Source organism: Apodemus sylvaticus, chromosome 13 (genome assembly GCF_947179515.1).
Source record: "Apodemus sylvaticus chromosome 13, mApoSyl1.1, whole genome shotgun sequence".
Classification (NCBI taxonomy): Eukaryota; Metazoa; Chordata; class Mammalia; order Rodentia; family Muridae; genus Apodemus; species Apodemus sylvaticus.
In genome coordinates, this window is record NC_067484.1 from 70,242,513 (window position 1) to 70,261,999 (window position 19,487).

General features: G+C 48.3%; 1 protein-coding gene across 2 annotated transcripts; it reads left to right on the forward strand.

Moving 5' to 3' along the window:
* Nucleotides 1–11,650: 11,650 nt before the first annotated feature.
* Sting1 (stimulator of interferon response cGAMP interactor 1) lies at nucleotides 11,651–18,975 on the forward strand. Of its 2 annotated transcripts, XM_052155661.1 has the most exons (9): nucleotides 11,651–11,888; nucleotides 12,138–12,229; nucleotides 12,416–12,458; nucleotides 12,769–12,995; nucleotides 13,109–13,292; nucleotides 13,528–13,636; nucleotides 16,735–16,973; nucleotides 17,549–17,735; nucleotides 18,320–18,975. In XM_052155661.1, the coding sequence occupies exons 4-9, from the start codon at nucleotides 12,769–12,771 to the stop codon at nucleotides 18,511–18,513; spliced, it is 1,140 nt and encodes a 379-aa protein (XP_052011621.1). In that variant the 5' UTR covers nucleotides 11,651–11,888; nucleotides 12,138–12,229; nucleotides 12,416–12,458; the 3' UTR covers nucleotides 18,514–18,975. The 2 variants fall into 2 exon arrangements, with proteins under 2 accessions (XP_052011621.1, XP_052011620.1); XM_052155660.1 differs by lacking the exon at nucleotides 12,416–12,458 and having other exon boundaries at nucleotides 11,652–11,888.
* Nucleotides 18,976–19,487: the final 512 nt, after the last annotated feature.

Sequence of the window (19,487 nt, forward strand, 5' to 3'; positions counted from 1 at the left end):
ATTAATTTATTTATTTGTTTATTCGAGACAGAGTTTCTCTATATAGCCCTGGCTGTCCTGGAACTCACTCTGTAGACCAAGCTGGCCTGGAACTCAGAAATCCACCTGCCTCTACCTCCCTAAGTGCTGGGATTACAGGTGTGCGCCACCACCGCCCGGCTCTAAAATTCTTAGGAACAATGCACTGGGACTTTTCCTGTGATAGCTCCAACTTCTGCATTAGACATGCGGCCCTTTCACCACCAGGAACCTTCCTCCTGGAACCTTTGTCCCATCTTTCCCTCAGCTGTCAATCCACAGTCTTCACCTATACCAGAATCACCATTGGGATTTGTTAAATGTGCAAGTTTTGGGTTGCTACCTAGGACCCATCAAACATGTTTGCACCAGGTTGCCGTGGGGCAGAGCCTCTTGTAGTTGATCAGAAACCCCAAGGCTCTCTCCCACCGGAGTGCAGGCCTCCTTTTCCAAAGGACAGAGCTGCTCCTTTAAATTGAGTTGAAAAGTCAGCAAACTCCTGCTCTCTTGAAGTCCTGGCCTTGCCCCTAGAGATCGGGAGGTGGGATTTTGCCTCTCAGCTTCTTTTCCACACAACTGAAATGTATGCTCCTGACGGCTGCCCTGGAATGGTCTTGGTCACAGAGTGAGGTGCCAGCCGCAGAGAAAAGGTTCAATAAATACTTTTGAGGATGGAATGGTTGACTATCTGGGCATATTTTAAGATCAAGGCAATATGTATGAGTACCTGGCATCAAGGGTGAGGGAACAGAAACCCAGAGATTTTAGGTAATGGTCTCTATAATAGTTTCCCTCAGCTATCACTCGCAGGGGTCTAGTTTGGGGACACACTTCCTTCCAAGGATGCCTAGGACAGCCTGGGCCCACACTCAGCTCTCTTCTGCTCTGTGGCATCAAGGCTTTATCCTCCTGTGGTAGGGTTTTAAGTCCCATCTGTGTCACCCAGGGCAGCTGGAGTTAGTGTCTTTGTACCCCAGCAGTGCCTTGTCTCTGATTTTTGATCTATCAGAGGAAAACCAAGCCTACTTCAGATAGACATTCACTCCATAGCCTGGAGGGGTGAAAGCCAAAAGCCAGGTGCAGGTAAAGGCCAGACTCTGTCCAGCCCACGGGGCGGATGCCAAAAGAAACAAACTACTAGATATGGTATGAAGATAACATAGGCGTCTGCCTGTCTTAAGCTTTCCTCCAACTCTGGGCAAGATTTGAATTGGGCCATAGAGAGGCAATGCCACCAATGGTGGTGGTAGTTTTAATGTTTTGGATGTGGACGGTCTCGTGTAGCCCAAGCTGGCCTTGAATTTACTATATAGCCAAGGATGATCTTGAACTTCTTTCTGATCCTCCTGTCTCCACTTCTCAAGCTCTGGTATTACAGTGGTGTTCTGCTACACCCTGGTGGTGGAGCCCAGAGCTTCATGCATGCTAGGAGAGACTCTACCAACTGAGCTAACTCCTTGGCCTCCCCCACCCCCATTTCAATATGTTGAGACAGGGTCTCACTCTGTAACCCAGGCCAGGCCATCCTGGAGCTCACTGTGTAGCCTAGGCTATCCCTGAGATTGTAGCAACTCTCTTACTTTGGCTTTTCAAGCCCTGGGTTCATACAGATCTTATTAGATGTTTGCCACGTCCCAAAAGCTCTTCCAAGCACTTGGCATTTAGTTTCTTTCACATTTCCAGTAATTCTTGTTCCCGGAGGGCAAGGCAGTCCACACCCTGGGAGAGATGCGCGTAACGCAGAGTGGCTAGAGAAGGGATGTAGTGGCTTGAGTTGGGGATTAACATGCAGATTAGAGCAGGCGGTGGGTCTTTGGTCGGAGGGCATTGGTAGCTTCAGAGTCCAGAGTAGATGGAACATCTCCTGCCTGGTAGGCTAGGGGCCGTGCTTGTTCCTCTGAGCTCCTTTTGTCTGTGTTTCTGTTTTAGGGAGTCAACTGCTACGGCTCAAGGAGCTAGGATTGGCAGTCCTAGGTCTGAGGCAGTCTGGCTGTGGAAAGTTAAGTTTCTGCCTTCGGTACCCTCTCCTCATCCTCCCTCCGTCCCTCTATCTTGCCCCCCTCCCTCCTCCCTCCATCTTGCCCCCCTCCCTCCCTCCATCTTGCCTCCCTCCCTCCCTTTGGTGAGGGCTCATGCATGCAGAACACTCCACAGGAGACTCCTCTGTCTGAAGGGAAGGCTGCTCAGACGCTCCCAGCTGCCCACTGGCCTCTATTCTCGGCTCCTGAGCAAGATGGAGCCCAGGTGCAGGTGCAGCTTTAATTAACTTGTCCTTTCTTCAAATAGCTCTTGGCCTGCCTCACAGGCGTCTGGAACACAGGGCAGGCACAGAAGAGGGAGCGGAGAGCCACCAGAGGATCACCTGTGTGCACGGGCCTGGGCAGGTGAGTTGTCCCGGGACACAGCACAGTCCCTTTTCACCTGCACAGTCTGTGCTCAGTCATCCTTTTACCCCTCAAAAGAGAGCAAGCCAGACATTGTACCAGGACCTGAGGTACCAACCTGAACCCAACAGACTTTTAGTTTAACTGGCCACCAGGTGTCACTAGAGCCAGTCACATGGCATCTCCCAGGTCCAGAAAAAGGCAGGAGATGGGGAAATGTGATTTGAATTTGGTCAGCTCTGTTCCACCAGTCTGAATCAGAGGCAAGTTTCTTTAGTGGAAAAATAGCCACCCCTCCCCCTCCTGCCACTACAAAGACATCCTTGTGACTTCCTTAAGAGCCCAGCTAGCCTGCGACCTTGGAGATGCAGAACCTCAGGTCAGTTTGGAATCTTTCTGCTGCTTGTGCTTCCTGCAAACCCATTTCCCCTCACCCAAGGCAGCATAGGTTATTAGAAAGCACTTCCTAATTTCCAAAGTGACATTTACTTTAGCTTCTCTTCCGTGTGTGCTATCTATAGTCAAAAGGAGAAGCCCGGCTACTCTTTCAACATCCAGAGAGATTGCTGGGTCCTTTGGGTGTACTTGTCCCTAGTGACTAAAGAGTGACTGTGTTAGCCTTGGGGCCATCAGAGAGTGAACAAGGTTAAGTTTTGTCCTCCTGTGGCTTATAGTCAATTCAGAAAAAAAAAAAAAAACCCGATGACCACTGGGCATGATGAAATATACCTATAATCCCAGCATTTAGGAGGTTGAAGCTGGAAGAATAAATTTGAGGCCATTCAGGGCTACATAGTGAGACCGTGCCAAAAACAAACAAACGGGCTGGAGAGATGGTTATGTGCTGTCGCCTCCTCAGACACCTGTACTCAGGAGCACATATCCACACATATCTACACATAATTAAAAATAAAAATAAATCTTTTTTTAAAAGAAGATTGATCTGTTGATCTGGCCCTGATGGTACACATCTTTAATCCCAGCACTCATGAGGGAGAGGTAAGAAATTCTGAGTTCCAAGCTAGCCTGGTCTACAGAGCAAGTTCCAAGACAGCCAAGCCTATACAGAGAAACCCTGACTCAAAACCACAAACAAACAAACAAACAAACGGACTGGTCTGATGGGTCACATCTATAATACAAGAACATAGGAGGCTTTGGCAGCAGAATAAGGAATTGCCTGAGTTATACGCCGAATTTGAGTCCAGCCTGAGCTACGTGAAAACTGTCTAAAAATAACAAACTAGGTTAGAGTGCTGGTGTACCCCATTAACCCTAGCACCTAGGCTAGAGTGCTGGTGTACCCTGTTAACCCTAGCAGCACTGCAGCAGACACAGGGGTCTTTGTGAGTGCAATGGCAGCCAGAACTAAACAGCAGAATCTCAAAACAAAACAAAAGCCACACTGAAACAGGACAGAACCCCAAAAGAGAGTTGGAGGGATGCCCAGTTGTTGAGTGTTGCTGTATACCCACAAGGACCTGGGTTCAGATATTAGCATTCATGTAACAAATTAGGCATGGTCTCTTACATGCCTGTAATACCAACACTTGGGGGGTAGAGACAGGAGGATCTGTGCGGCTTTCTATCTGCTGGATTAGCTGAAACTGCAAGCTGTGAATTCAGGAAGAAACCTTTCATTGGAGGAATAAGTCAGAGAGTAATAGAGGACACTGCGTGCCCTTGTTTGGACTTTGCACACAGGCCTATTCACATGTGCATATAACTCACACACACATGTGCATATAACACACACACACACACACACACACACACACACACACACACGATGTTGGGTGTGGTGGTGAAAGCCTGTTATCTCAGCACTCTTTTTCTTTTTTGTTTTTTTGTTTTTTTGTTTTGTTTTTTCAAGAAAGGGTTTCTCTGTGTAGCCCTGGCTGTCCTGGCACTCACTCTGTAGACCAGGCTGGCCTCGAACTCAGAAATCTACCTGCCTCTGCCTCCCAGAGTGCTGGGATTAAAGGCGTGTGCCACCACTGCCTGGCTTTTTTCTTTTCTTCTTTCTTTCTTTTTTTTTCCTGAGGTGGCTTCTTGGGGAGGTTTCTCCATGAATAGATCATGGAAAGTTTGTTGTTGTAGAGAAAATGAGGCAGACAGACTCCATCTCAACAGGCTAACTCTGCTTTATTGGAACATCAAGGGACCTCAACATTTCTGAGAGATGAAGGCTGAGCTCACGTCCAGGGCCTAAGGGACAGTGTAAATACTACACACACACACACACACACACACACACACACACACACACACACACACACCAGGAAATAGCTACCAGGAAATTACAGCTACTTTTTGTGACTTGACTGCAGGTTGTTTTTGATACTCAGATGTATGTTTGTGCAGGTGGAGCAGGTCGGTCAAGCTGGGGCTATGATTTATGGTTAGGGACTGTTGCCCGGTATACCCTGACTCAGTTCCTCATAACCCGAGGCGATTACCCAACACTACCACTGAGCTACATACCCAACCGTTTTCTCACTCCTGATTTTGAGATAGGCTTCCTGCGTTGCCCAGCTGAACTCACTCTGTAGTTCTGACCTGGATGAACCCCTGAGCTTCTGCTTTAGCTTTCCAAGTAGCTGCAATTACAGGTCTGCGCCTAGAGTACGCACAGAGCCTTTTCTAGCTCTTGGAGATTTATTTATTTATTTATTTAGACGAGGTTTCTTCTGTGTGACCCTGGCCATCCTGAAACATGCTCTGTATGCCAGGTTGTCCTTGAACTCGGAGATCTGCCTGCTTCTGCCTCCCTCCTAGTGCTGGGATTAAAGGTGTGTGCCACCCCAACCCCTGCTTGGAGATTTTTAAATTAAATTTAGCAATGTCACTTTTTTTTTTTTTTTTTTTTGGTTTTTTGAGACAGGGTTTCTCTGTGTAGCCCTGGCTGTCCTGGAACTCACTTTGTAGACCAGGCTGACTTCGAGCTCAGAAATCCACCTGCCTCTGCCTCCCAAGTGCTGGGATTAAAGGCATACGCCACCACTGCCCAGCTATACTTATTTATTTATTAGTGTGTGTGTCCGTCAAAGGACAACTTTCACGGGTCAGCGCTTGCCTTCCAACATGTAGGGTCTGGGATCAAACTCAGGCTTAGTATAAGCACTTTTATATGCCAGGCCTTCCTTCTACCCTCTCTGCACGGAGACGGAGCCTCCTCTCCTGGCCAATGGCTTTTCTGAAAGTTGCCACGTAACCAAGAACCTCAAGGATGACCTTAAACTTCTCATCCTGGCTTGTAGTGTATACATGCTTTATATAGATCCATGTAAATGTGAGTAAGACCATTGTTAACAAAACAAAACAAAACTAGACAGGAGACCGAGAGCGGTAGAGGTGCTAAGGAAGTGGTGGCGAAGGGCAAAAAGAGTCTTGTGAAGCACGAATCTAAAGTAGCCCAGCCTGGAGGGCAGTTACAGGAAAGGGGAGGAGGAGAGAGGGAATGGGAGGGACATAGGAAGGCAGAGAATTTGCTAAACACCCTTTGTTTCCATGGTGAAACTGGATGTGAGGTATCTACCTTAGAAGGCCACTCAGACACTAGTTTAAGCCACTAGAAAGTCTCTATTAGCAAGCTGGCAACTACACTGGTTGTTTGGGATCTCAAGCTTTGCCAGGGTGAGCTTTTTTTTTTTTTTTTTTTTGATTTGGTATTTTTTGAGACCGGGTTTTCCTGTATAGCCCTGGCTGTCCTGGAACTCATGCTGTAGACCAGGTTGGCCTCGAACTCAGAAATCCACCTGCCTCTGCCTCCCAGAGTGCTGGGATTACAGGTGTGTGTCACCACTGCCCGGTTCAGGGTGACCTTTTAACTGAATTATTTATTCTAGCTACCCAGTATAACAGACACAGAAACCTGGTATTTCATTTACAAACTCTAAGCCCAGACTGGGCAGGTTCTAAGCTATCCTCACTTGTATCTAAACCACAAGGCCCATTGTTATTTGCTGTTTGAACCTCACCCAGGCTGCTTCTGTTTCTGCTTCACCAGCAGGATGCACTTCTCCCGGCCACGTGATCATGATCCAACGCCTCTGATCTCCCCTCTCTGTGGTCTCTCTGGGGGTCCCTCACTCAGGTCCTGCCTTTCTCTCTCTCCTGCACAATCACAGGCACTAGCCTTTTCTTTTCCAATAGTTTTAAATTGGGGAACAAGATTTACACAACCAAGGCTGGTATACAGGAGAAGGCACTTGTCTGGATGGCAACCGGATCTTGGGGTTGGGGATTTGTACACATAGGTCAGCATTTGTACACATAGCAACAGACCAACCCCCAACAGAGCTTTCAAGCACAAATTCCCTATCCTGAGCTGATGTTCTTCAGTCGAGACTAGTTAGCCAAGATTGATACTACAGAAGCCTGAAAGCAAGGCTAGCACATTTAGAGACTTTCCCAGAACTATGGACTTTGAAGGGTTGGGTCTTTGTTTTCATTTTGCAGGTGGTGCTGTCTGTGCTTTGAGTTTTATGGCCTGAATAGTACTTCCGTCACAAAGTCAGTTGTGCTAAGGTCTCTCTGGGGGTTCTGTTATAAAACCCAGCACCTTGAATGAACACACCCCCTCCCATGGTGTCAAAAGAAAATCTCTAAAAGGAAGAAGTTAGAGGTTATGATAGCTGTGAGGAGACAGGAATAGAGACTGTTACTGAGGAGTGCAGGGTGGGTTTCTGTCTGGGGTGATGGAGAGTGGTGACAGCTCAGTCAACCACACTCGTCATTTCTGTGGCTTACTTCTTGATCTTTTGGCTAAGATCAAGAATAATCTATGCTACTTAATTATGCTTTGTAAAGCAGTCCCACTGCATTTCCGCTTCAGCCTTCTAAATATTCTAAACGATGTCAGTATTCTATGACTGTAATATTCTAAGATATTACAGTCATAGAATACATAATTGTACCTGGCAAAGGTCACACAGCTAGACAGAAGTCAGACTGAGTCACAGGTCCACTAGGTTCACTGAGAGTAAAACTTACCCAGTGTTAATTTCCTACTAGGATTAGGTGATGCTGAGCTTGTGTGGGCTGGAGAGGCTCTGAGAGGCCTCAGGCTACCAGACACACTCACACTTGGTCAAGATGAAGCTTCCTGAATGGATAAATGAGAGACATCTTCCAAGAGCATCAGAGACTGAAGAAGACAGAAGAACTGGCCTGGCAGTAGAAATAAGAGCCCGTTGAGACCAGCACTTCTGGGTGTCTGGACAGAAGCAGCAGCTACTGTGAGAGTAACAGTCTGTATGCCAGACAGCAGCTTGAAGCTAACTTGCTTCCATGGCCTTTGGCCTTCTTTTCGGCTGATGAGAGTTGATCACAGACAAATACAGACTCCTTGCCTGTCTGTAGAGCTGGTATGTCTGTATGTGGAGGACAGTCTCATGCAAGCCCTGTCACAGGATTTTTCCCAGGCCTGGCTTCAGGGTCCTAGTCAAATCTTGTGTCACTGACCGGGTCAGAGATTTGATTGTATCCCCAATGTGCCGAAGCCCTGTCCTCCAGTATTGTGTCCCTGTCTGTCTTCTGTTGCTTAAAGCACAGTATAGACTGGACATGTTACAAAGAAAGCAGTTTTATTTCAATTTGTAATTCTGGTGTAAGGCCAAAGGACCTCATTCAGTATTAACTTTCTTGCTGGCAAAATACCAAGGGAGGGCATTATGTCGCAGAAGACAAGCGACATGTATTTATTTATTTATTTATTTATTTATTTATTCATTTATCTATTTATTTATTTCAGATTTCTGAGATAGGTTCTTTCTCAGTTTGGGCTGTCTTTTGTTTTTGTTTTTTCCCCCGAGACAGGGTTTCTCTGTGTAGCTCTGGCTGTCCTGGAACTCACTCTGTAGACCAGGCTGGCCTCGAACTCAGAAATCCACCTGCCTCTGCCTCCCAAGTGCTGGGAGTGGCATGTGCCACCACTGCCTGGCTCAGTCTGGGCTGTCTTAAAACTCACTATTTATCCAAGGACGACCTTGAACTTTCTGCTTCCACTTTCCAAGTGCTGGAACATACCATGGTGCCTGGCTGAGGCAAGAGACAATAGTGTGTATCTCCACTGCTCTTTTCTTCTTATAAACCCACCAGTATTAGGTAACAGATGCTCCACCCTAATGACCTTCTTTAACCCCAATCACCCCCAAAATGCCTTGTCTTTGTGAACTATGGTTGGACTAAATACCCAGCCCTGGAAGAGAAACCACATTCAGACCGGGTAGCCTATTGTGGGACATTTTTTGGGAGTCTTTGAGTGTAATTGATTGGGCAGAGCACTAATGCCATCTAACTGCGTCCATAGGAAAGAACAATGCCAGGTAAAGACAGACGCCCAGCAGTGCAACAGGTGAGGTCGGAGGTAGATATTCTGTTCCCTCCAACCAAGGCCTGCTAGCAGTGAAAGAAGCAAGGAGACTCTTTTCAGAGCCCCCAGACACCTTAGTCCCTGGCTACCAAGCTTCAGAGAGAATAAAATTGTGTTGTTTTGTTTTGTTTGTAGGATTTCTCTGTGTAGCCCTGGCTGTCCAGGAACTCCTTTTGTGGACAAGGCTGGCCTCGAACTTACAGATCCACCTGCCTCTGCCTCCTGAGCGCTGGGATCAAAGGAATAAGCCACCACCCACCTGGCTGAAAGAATACTTTTATGTTACTTTATTTTATTTTATTTTATTTTATTTTTTTATTGCTTTTTTAGATTTGATTTTTTTGAGACAGGTTTTCTCTGTGTAGCCCTGGCTGTCCTGGAACTCACTCTGTAGACCAGGCTGGCCTCAAACTCAGAAATCTGCCTGCCTCTGCCTCCCGGAGTGCTGGGATTACAGGCGTGCACCACCACCACCTGGCCGAGAGAATACATTTATGTTGTTTTATGACACTTAGTTACAGCAGCCTTGGAGAGTATATAGACCCCTCTCCTGCATGGTCTCATAACATTTCCATCCTCCAATGGCCAAAATCTGGCTGACCCAGGGTTTATATCTCTCTTTTCAGAATGTTTTCCCCTGCTGTCCTCGTCTCTCTCATAGGTCTTCCAAATACGGCTTTAACGACACATCTGCAGTAAAGTCTAGACTTGGGCATTCCAGTTGCCAACCAGAGCAACGAGCCCCCATCATGTGTGTAGTTGAATACTTACTTGGGTAGTTATCTTATGCCCATTTGCCCTGCTTGGTTGTTGATGCCAGCTCAAGGCCTGACATAATAGATTCTTGCTCAAGAGTCTCTAGGATGATACACTGCATGGGGTACATGGATAAAAGATGTACAGCTTGGCATGGTGTTGCACATCCACAACCCCAGCTCTTGGGAGGTAGGGGCAGGAGGAAGATCACCCTTGGCTACATATTGAGTTTGAAGACAGCCTTGGCTACATGAGATCCTGTCACAAAACAAAACAAAAACAAAACAAAACAAAACAAAACAAAACAAAACAAAACAAAAGTAAGCCTGTGCAGGAACTCCTGGCAGGACATTTAAAGGACCAGGCAGTGGAGGCTTGCCCTTCAGAAACTTTATTTTTCCTGCCCACTGCACAGGAACTTGTGCTGTAATTAGTCCAAGCTAAATATAGCACACAATCCATTCACCAGGCCCTGCTGGCTTCTCTCTTTCCTTGCTCTCCACTGTTCTCTACATCTGACTTCCAGGCCCATCTTACTGTTCCTAAGGGACTGGCTCAGTACCTTCTATAGCATGCATGCCGTGCATTGCCCGGAAGAGTGGATGGAGTGCACCAGACAGAGCAAGCAGAGAGCAGTGCCCAGATGAAAGTGATACCAGGAGGTTTTCTTCTAACTAGATATTAAAAACAAAACAAATAACTATCATATTAATTAATTTACTTACTTACTTAGTGTATATGATGCTTTGCCTGTGTGTGTGCCTGGACCATGTGCATACCTGGTACTGGAAGAGACGAGAAGAAACATCAAAGCCCCTGAAGATGGAGTTAGAGGTGGTTGTGAGCAACCATGTAGGTGCTGGGAAACTGACTGAGGTCTTCTGGAAGGGTAGCCAAGGTTCTTAACCTCTTTCCACCCTTCTTTCCATCCCCTCCTTTCTGAATACTTTGCTAGTGCTCACTATATAGACGAGGATCCTCCTGCCTCAGCCTCCCCAGTGCTGGATTGCAGGGTTGTGCCCTCCTGCTGGTCCTTCTGTATACTGTATACATCATACAAATAATTTTCTTTTTTTTTTTTAAAGATTTATTTATTATAGTTAAGTCCACTGTAGCTGTTCTCAGACACACCAGAAGAAGGAGTCAGATCTCATTGCAGATGGTTGTGAGCCACCCTATGGTTGCTGGGATTTGAACTCAGGACCTTCAGAAGAGCGGTCAGAGCTCTTAACCGCTGAACCGTCTCTGCAACCCACAAATAATTTTCATTCCATGTAGTGAAGGAAGGGAAAACGGAATAAAAATCACCCAGATTCCTACAGCAAGCAGTCATCCTCTCTTTCATGATGTCATCTCACCCAGTTAGCTCTTTATGTGAGGCAATTATGAGGAAGAGAAAGTGTAGGGAGTTCCCTGCAGTTTAAGGAAATTGTTTTTAAAAAATCCAGAGTTTTTTCCAGGAAGCCAGACTACTCCTGGGAGTTAAGGGGAGCCTCTGAATGTGGATATATTCCTGTCTGTGCTTGTGATGGGGGAGGCTCAGGTTCCTGCCTGAAGGGATGAGCTGTTCCTTTCCTGGGTGGCAGCGGCCAGCTTCTCCCAGGGAGACTACATGAACCACGGCATCTTCCATCTGCTCCTAAAACAAGGCATGGAACCAACTGGCCTCAGGCCTCACAACCTCACTGACTTGGGTAAGTTACTGTCCCTCTCTGGGCTCAGATCACCGTCATGTGAAAGAAGGATACCGAGCTGGCCAGATGGTTAGCAGGGAAGAGATGCTCGTGGCTAAGCTGGAGGATCTGTGCTGGATCCCCGGTACCCGCGGGGTGAAAGGAGAGAATGACTTACAAGTTGTCCCGTGTCCTCCCCCAACAAGAAATAAACAACTGTAATTGTAAAAACAAACAAAAAACCAGGAGAGAATTTGAGCCTCTCCCTAGGATAACTGAACGGAGTGACACAGGATTCAGGGCTAGAAGCCTTTGGCTGGGTGCACCTTGCTTGCCCTTTATTTAATTCTAGTACCTTCCCACCCAGTCTTTCTGAGCTTGCTAAATTAGAGGCGTGGCTATTTCCCCGAAAGAGCACCCCTCCTCTCCGAGGCTTCTACTAAATTCTTTGCTCAGATTTCAGGAAGTAAAGTGTGCTGTTTATTCTCTTAATCTCTCCTGTCCAACCCTCCCCTCCTGATGTCCTGGGGGTCAGTGATAGCAGAGGGTTTTGGGGCATCCAGAAATCTTGTAGGGCCCTGACACTTTTGATCCTTGTGTGGAGTCCTGCCGGATGTCCACTGGAGTGTGTCACATCTTGGGACCTTTAGAGGAATCTAGAGTGCGAGGCTGTGGCTGCTGGTGAGTGACTTTCTGAACACCCTCAGTTTGGGGGGTAGGGAAGGGGAACGGAGGGGGGAGGCTATCTAAAGCCTCATTCCCCCTCCTATACTCAGATCTGGTTTATCAAGGCTGGCAGGGAGGGGTGGGGGCACTTTGGCAGGAAGCAGGCTTCTCCCCAGAGCACTGCAAACCGTGATCTGGCAAGCACCAGCGCTGTGGTTTTACTGAGGAAGCTAGCTGCAGTTGTTTTTAACATTTCGTTTTCAGTCTACCCTTCGAGAGGCCACTTGCCAGTAGCTGCTGAACAGCTCTGCATTGTCTCTCCTGTTCCAGGAACACCTCGGTCTAGGAAGCAGAAGGTAGGATTAGAAATGGAGCAGTATTGTCCTGGTACTCCATGGTGGGAGAATCCCCGGGGCTGGCAGATCAGCATAGAACACTCTAAGGTCTAGGTCGTGGATGGGCAGTTTCTCCCTTCTTTCTCACACCAGTGAGCTCAGTGGGGCTCACATGTATACGCTCTGTTTACTATGAACCTCTCCTAGACAGGTGCTGTAGGATTCTGTGTGCCCAGGACATCTTCTAGAGGTATATCCAAGAGCAGCCCATGGAGCCGGGCGGTGGTGGTGCACGCCTTTAATCCCAGCACTTGGGAGGCAGAGGCAGGTGGATTTCTGAGTTCGAGGCCAGCCTGGTCTACAGAGTGAGCTCCAGGACAGCCAGGGCTATACAGAGAAACCCTGTCTCGAAAAAAACAAAAAAGAAAAAAAAAAAGCAAGAGCAGCCCATGGGACTGCTGGGATGGGAGACCCAAGGAGATGGCTAGTCAGGGTGACCTCTGGTCCAGAAGGACAGGAGAGACCCAGGAGCATAGCCATGGATTTCTTGATGTCCACAGATGCCATACTCCAACCTGCATCCAGCCATCCCACGGCCCAGAGGTCGCCGCTCCAAACTGGCAGCCTTGGTCTTGCTGGTGGCCAGCCTGATGCTCCTTTGGGTGGCACAGGACCCATCAAGAGACATAGTGCAGTACCTAGTACTTCACCTAGCCTCGCAGCAACTTGGACTATTGTTGAAAGAGCTCTGCTATCTGGCTGAAGAGCTGTGCCATGTCCAGTCCAGGTAACCCTCTGCGGTCTCCATGGAGACTGGATACCCTTGACTCCTAACCTTGGCTTTCCTGAAGGTCATCAGCTGAGTTGGGCTGGGATCTGAGGTGAGATTGTCCCCTGCAGGTATCAGGGCAGCTACTGGAAGGCTGTGCACTCCTGCCTGGGCTGCCCCATCCGCTCTATGGCCCTGTTGCTACTGTCGTCTTATTTCTACTGTTCACTCCCACATCCTGCTGACCTGAGCCTCAGCTGGATGCTTGGCCTCCTGGGCCTCTCAAAGTCCATAAGCATCCTCCTGGACCTTCAGGTATGACGCAGATGAGGCGAATGGTGTGGAAGGTTGGGACTATGGCTGATGTTGATGTGTCTGAGCTCAGTGCTGAGACTGAGACTGAGATTGAAAGGTTGGAGATCTGGGTATGGAGCTATGAAGGCTGGGGATGATGGATTTAATAGCAGCAGTGAGAGCAAGCTGGCAGCAGGTTGGGAAAGTTTTCTGAGGTCCCCCTTGAAAGTCCCTCAGGCCCTTCTGCTGTCTATAGAGCTTGGCCCCAGCGGAAGTCTCTGCGGTCTGTGAAAAAAAGAACCTCAATGTTGCCCACGGGCTGGCCTGGTCATACTACATCGGGTACCTGCGACTGATCTTGCCAGGTAGGCCACCTCTGCATGTTCATTTGTGGACAACAAAACACACAGCTTTTGCTATACTTTTTTTTTTTTTTTTTTTTTGCTATGCTTTTCCAAGTAAAAATTATATGGCTTTGTCTGCCATATAATTAAATTCTTAAAACATCCCTGTCTGTGTGGTAGGTGCTATAGAGTTCTAGTGTGATCTTTGAGACAGGAGTTCATAAACCCAGGGTGCATAAAATCACCCTATTTATTTGAGGGTGACCTTGAATTTCTTTCCTTTTCTTTCTTTTTAAAGACTTTATTTTATTTTTATGGGTACACTGTAGCTGTCTTCAGACACACCAGAAGAAGGCATCAGATCCCATTACAGATGGTTGTGAGCCACCATGTGGTTGCTAGAATTGAACTCAGGACCTCCAGAAGAGCAGTCGGTGCTCTTAACTGCTGAGCCATCTCTCCAGCCCCCCGACCCCCGACCTTGAATTTCTGATCCTCTTTCATCTGCCTCATGGGCCAGCACACCTCTCTGGTTATTATTGTTGTTTTTGTAATTATTTCATTTGTTGTCTGGAGGACTGACTGGGGGGGGGGGGGAGCCCTTACACCCACCCAGCAAGTACCTTGGTACCTGAGCTGCCTCACCAGCTTGAGGACAACACTACTGTTCTTGGATCACAGTAAGGAAGGCACTGTTAAGAGATAGTCATCTTTGCCCGAGATCCATCTATGAATACCTGCCTTTGCCTCCTCCGCCTTCCGTTTTTATTGGGTGTGTATGAATGTGGGTCTGTGCACAGCCAGGTCTCTCCTTCCCCCCATTTTGAGGCAGGGCCTTTCTTATTTCTGCTGCTGCATAGCCAGTTGCCATGTCATCGCCTCGGACCTCTGGATTGGAATGCTGGGATAACGATGCACCCCACCCGCATTTGGGCCTTTTAGATGGTTCTGGGGATCAAGGTCATGGTGTCAGCTTTTGCAGTACTTTTATTTGCTGACCCATCCCCCCAGCCTGGTCACCCTCTCTCTCTCTCTTAAAGATTTATCTAGTTGTAACTGATGTCTGTGTGTGCCCCTGTGTGGATTGTGTGCTGTGTGCTTGTCCTCAGACTCCTAACTGCCCACCTGCCTTGGTCTTCTAAAAGCTAGGAATACGGGTGTATGTCACTGCATTCCTCGTGTGATTCCTGTCCCTTCTCTTTCTTTTCTTTTGAAATAGGAACTCACTAGGTAGCCCTGGCTGGCCTGGAACTCATATGTAAACCAGGCTGGCCTTGAATTTGTGATTCTTCTGACTGGAATTGTAGAACAGACCGCCACACCTGACTTTTCATGAATACTTTTTTTTTTTTAAGAAATTGCTTATATAGGTATTGTTCATGTATGTCTGTCCCATGTGAGTGCCTAGTGTATGCAGAGGCAAGAAAACAGCTTTGGATCCCCTGGAACTGGAGTACCAGGTGATTAACCACCATGAACCCAGGTCCTCTGGAAAAGCAGCAGGTGCCTTTCCAGTTCAGCTCAGCAGCTGAGCCATCTCTTCAGCCCTGAAGAGTGCTTTTGAAACTTATTTATTTTTGGTTTTTTGAGACAGGGTTTCTCTGTGTAGCCTTGGCTGTTCTGGACCTTATTCTGTAGACAATGCTGGCCTCAGGCTTATAGAGAACTGCTGCCTCTGCGTCCTGAGTGCTGGGGCTAAAGGCGTGCACCACTACCACCTGGCTTGAAAAATATTATTACATGCTAGATCCCCTAATGTGCCCTTTCTCTTTAAACTTATACACTGTATGAAATCATTATCATTCATTTTTTATTTAAATCTTATTTTCTTAAAGATTTATATATTTAATTTAAAATTTTCTTTAATTAAAATGTATTTTTATGCATATGGTGTTTTGACTACATGCTTATCTGAGCCTGGATACGCCTAGGAAGCATGGCATCCAGAAGAGGGCATCAAATCCCTTGGAACTGGAGTTATAGATGGGTGGCCACCATATGGATATTAGAAATCTAACCCAGGTCCTTTGGGAAAGCAGCCAGTGCTCTTAATCACTAGGTCATCTCTTCAGCACCTACCCTTTTTTGAGACAGGGTCTCATTATATGACCCTAGCTAACCTAGAACACTCTATGTAGATCAGGCTGGCCTCAAACTCAAGAGACCACTTGTTTCTGCCTCTCAAGTGCTAGGACTAAAGCATGTGCCATCAAAAATTTATTTTTTCTTTATGTGTATGCATGTCTGTCTGTCAAGATGTGCACCCCAGTACAGGTGAGCATAGAAACCAGTAGAGGTGAGTCAGATCCCCTGGGGCTGAAGCTGGTGGTTGTGAGCCAGCTGAGGTTTCTTCTGGGAACTGAACTCAGTTCCTCTGGAAGAGCAGCAGATGCTCTTGCCCACCGTGCTATCTGCTTAGCCCCTATCACTCTCAGGTTAGATAAGAACACTGTGGCTTTGAGAGAAGTGGCCTACCTAGTCATGAGTAAGGGAGGAGATGGGTTTGAGTCCAGGGCTGCCCAGAGCCCCACACTTGGCCACTTTCTGGGGAGCTCGTGGCTGCTCTTGGCTTGCAATCCCAGGCTGTGGCTCTCCTGAAGAAGCTCTTGGATGCCAGGAAGGCTTCAGAGCTACATGTCTGACACTGTCTATCAGGTAATGATGAGAATGCCACTAGCCAGGTCTCTGCCAATCTCTCAGGGCCCCGGACTACTGTGGTAGTGGTGGTAGGTACCGACACAGACATTCGGTGGCCAGGAATGGTGGCACATTCCTTTGATTCCATCACTTGGGTGACATGATGGAAGGCAGATCTCTTGTGTGTTCATGCTCTGCTTTGTCTAAGAGAGGGAATTCTAGGACAGCTAGAGCTACACATACACACACACACACACACACACACACACACACACATACACACACACAGGAAAACACAATAAGGGGTAGAAAGAGGAGATGCATGAATATTCTCTCCTTCCCCAAAATCTCCTTCCTGTACAATGAGACCCCCACCCCCAGTCTCTTGTGCCCACACACTGGGAGGCTAATGAGCGGGTGTCAGTTCTAGATTGAGCGGGAGACGAAGCAATGAGATGATTTCTTGGGTTTCCCTACTGCAGGGCTCCAGGCTCGGATCCAAATGTTCAATCAGCTACATAACAACATGCTCAGTGGCGCAGGGAGTCGGAGACTGTATATCCTCTTTCCGCTGGACTGCGGGGTGCCTGACGACCTGAGTGTGGCTGACCCCAACATTCGGTTCCGAGATATGCTGCCCCAGCAAAGCATCGACCGTGCTGGCATCAAGAATAGGGTTTATTCCAACAGTGTCTACGAGCTTCTAGAGGATGGACAGCCAGTAAGTGTACAGAGCTTGGCTTGGGGAAATGGTCCATCTCCCAAGAACTTCGAATCCCTAGCCACACACTGACAGGAATTCATGTCTTCTCTGAGCCTGTCTGCACAGGTGGTCCCCAGGACAAGGCAAGATTCAGTTCCAAATGACACTGAGGAGTGACACTTATGGGGCAGAAGTTATGTACACCATAAGACCACTTCATTAAACCTTACCACCAATCTGCGAGACACGCATGATCCCTGTCCTACTCTGGAGGAAAGTGAGGCTCAGGGACATGGATAATGAAAGGCTATGAGAGCATTTGGGGAATTTGGTATGGGTGTTGAGGAACGCCAAGCAAAGCAAAATCCTAGAGCCTTCCCAAGACTCCACTTCCGGTCAGAACGCCACGCTCCAGGATCGTGGGAGAAGGATCTGTGAGGGGTTAGGAAGCGGGCATCCGAGTCCCCACAGGGCAGTTACATCCCAGGACTTCATTCTGCAGACTGAGGGAGGCCCACCGCCCAGGGCATCAGAGTCCACAGCTCGTCTGTCAGGGTTGTGGCTCAGTCTGACCTTGTTCTCATCTCCATTAGGCGGGCGCCTGTATCCTGGAGTACGCCACCCCCTTGCAGACCCTCTTTGCCATGTCACAGGATGCCAAAGCTGGCTTCAGTAGGGAAGATCGGCTTGAGCAGGCCAAACTCTTCTGCCGGACACTCGAGGAGATCCTGGCAGATGTCCCTGAGTCTCGAAACAATTGCCGCCTCATTGTCTACCAAGGTAAGAGACTGGTTCAGTTGGAGGGCAGGGGTCAGGAGTTCCAGCACCTCACAGAGGTGCCAGAGAACAGGTAAGCAGCCTTCCTTAGTGGTCAGGGGATTATACCCCGCCCCTACCTCCACTGGAAGATGCCTTCTTGTCACCTGAATGTGGCCAGTCTTGATTCTCATGCTCCTTTTGTTTTTTGTTTTTGTTGTTGTTGTTGGTTTTGAGATAGGGTTTCTCTGTATAGCCCTGGCTGTCCTGGAACTCACTCTGTAGACCAGGCTGGCTTCAAACTCAGAAATCCGCCTGCCTCTGCCTCCCAAGTGCTGGGATTAAAGGCGTGCGCCACCACTGCCTGGCTGATTCTGCTGCTCCTTGACCTTGTGACCTTAGGCAGGTCTTTGCCCTTTTCTGAACATCATCTCTAAAACAGGAGGGTGGGCTTCCAAGACCTTGATAACTATTTCTATGTCTGGGATCTCCTCAGGGGCTGTGTGGTAGGTGGCGACAGGGGAAGGGATTAAAGGGTCACCCCAGTGGCTCCTAAGGGTGCATGCATCCTGCTGACCCCCCACCCCCACCCTTTATCCCTGTTCCAGAACCCGCAGAGGGAAACAGCTTCTCACTGTCTCAGGAGGTGCTCCGGCACATTCGTCAGGAAGAAAAGGAGGAGGTTACCATGAGTGGCCCTCCGACCTCTCTGGCACCTCGCTCCTCCGAACTGTCCCAGGAGCCGAGACTCCTCATCAGTGATACAGATCAGCCCCGCCCACTCCGCACTGACTTCATCTGAAGCACAGGACAGCCTTGCCTGGGCTCTGGTGATCCTGACTGAGCCTTCCTTCAATGGCTGGAGGCCTCATAGAGACTTCGCATGTCCAGATGAGTCCCACATTCCCAGGAAAGTCATTTTACCTCTGACCTCAGCCTACCCTACTATGAAAGGAGGCCATGCTGTAGCCCCTGCTCACTCATAGGGCTGTGAAGACTACATGTAGAAGTTGGCTGTCAATGCCTGGTAAACTTGAGAGAAAGACAGCTACAGTGGACTTACATATAATAATAAGTAAATCTTTGGGCTGGAGCAAGTGGGGCCAGAGCAAGCTGAGGTCCTGAGTTCAATTCCCAGCAGCCACATGGTGCCTCACAACCATCTGTAATGGGATCTGATGCCCTCTTCTCATGTGTCTGAAGGCCTCTACAGTGTATCCATATAAATGAAATAAAATAAAATAAGATATTGTGTTCCACAATACACCCCTGTGTCCACACATCTTCACCTGCAAATGTTCATGGTAATGAGTCATTAATCTGGTTTGAGATCTCTGGCTTCTGTGACATCATCAATATTGGATCCTCACCAGGACTCCTCCCAGTTATCCCGTTGTTGCCCTGTGTCATGGAAATCCTGCAGCTTTGGAACAGCAGGACTGGCCCTTTCATGTGTCCCAGCAGTTCACAGATGCTGTAGATGCTGTGGCCAGCCAACTCAAAGCCCTGGATCTGGGCCTGGATGGAAGCTAAGCCCCTCCGCCTGCCAGCTCTTCCTTAGTCATACCACCAGGGGGAGCTCTCGAGCACTGCCCTGGCTAGGCTACCCAATGGTGCTGCCCTAGGCAGGAAGCAGGGTCCGCTCTTCCGCTCTTGTGTCCCTCTCTCGGGCAGGCTCACCCACACCAGAACCCGTGGCTGTCCTGCCCAATCAAGGCGAATGGCCCACTCTCCCAAGTGCTGCAGCCCGCCAGGGGCTGGGACTGCTCTGGCCAT

Bases quoted from the DNA above. Each gene is read 5' to 3' on its own strand.
- Sting1 (XM_052155661.1), top strand. From the start codon at position 12,769: ATGCCATACTCCAACCTGCATCCAGCCATCCCACGGCCCAGAGGTCGC. The intron at 13,293-13,527 runs GTATGACGCAGA...TGCTGTCTATAG, and splicing joins GCATCCTCCTGGACCTTCAG to AGCTTGGCCCCAGCGGAAGT. The intron at 17,736-18,319 runs GTAAGAGACTGG...TCCCTGTTCCAG, and splicing joins CCGCCTCATTGTCTACCAAG to AACCCGCAGAGGGAAACAGC.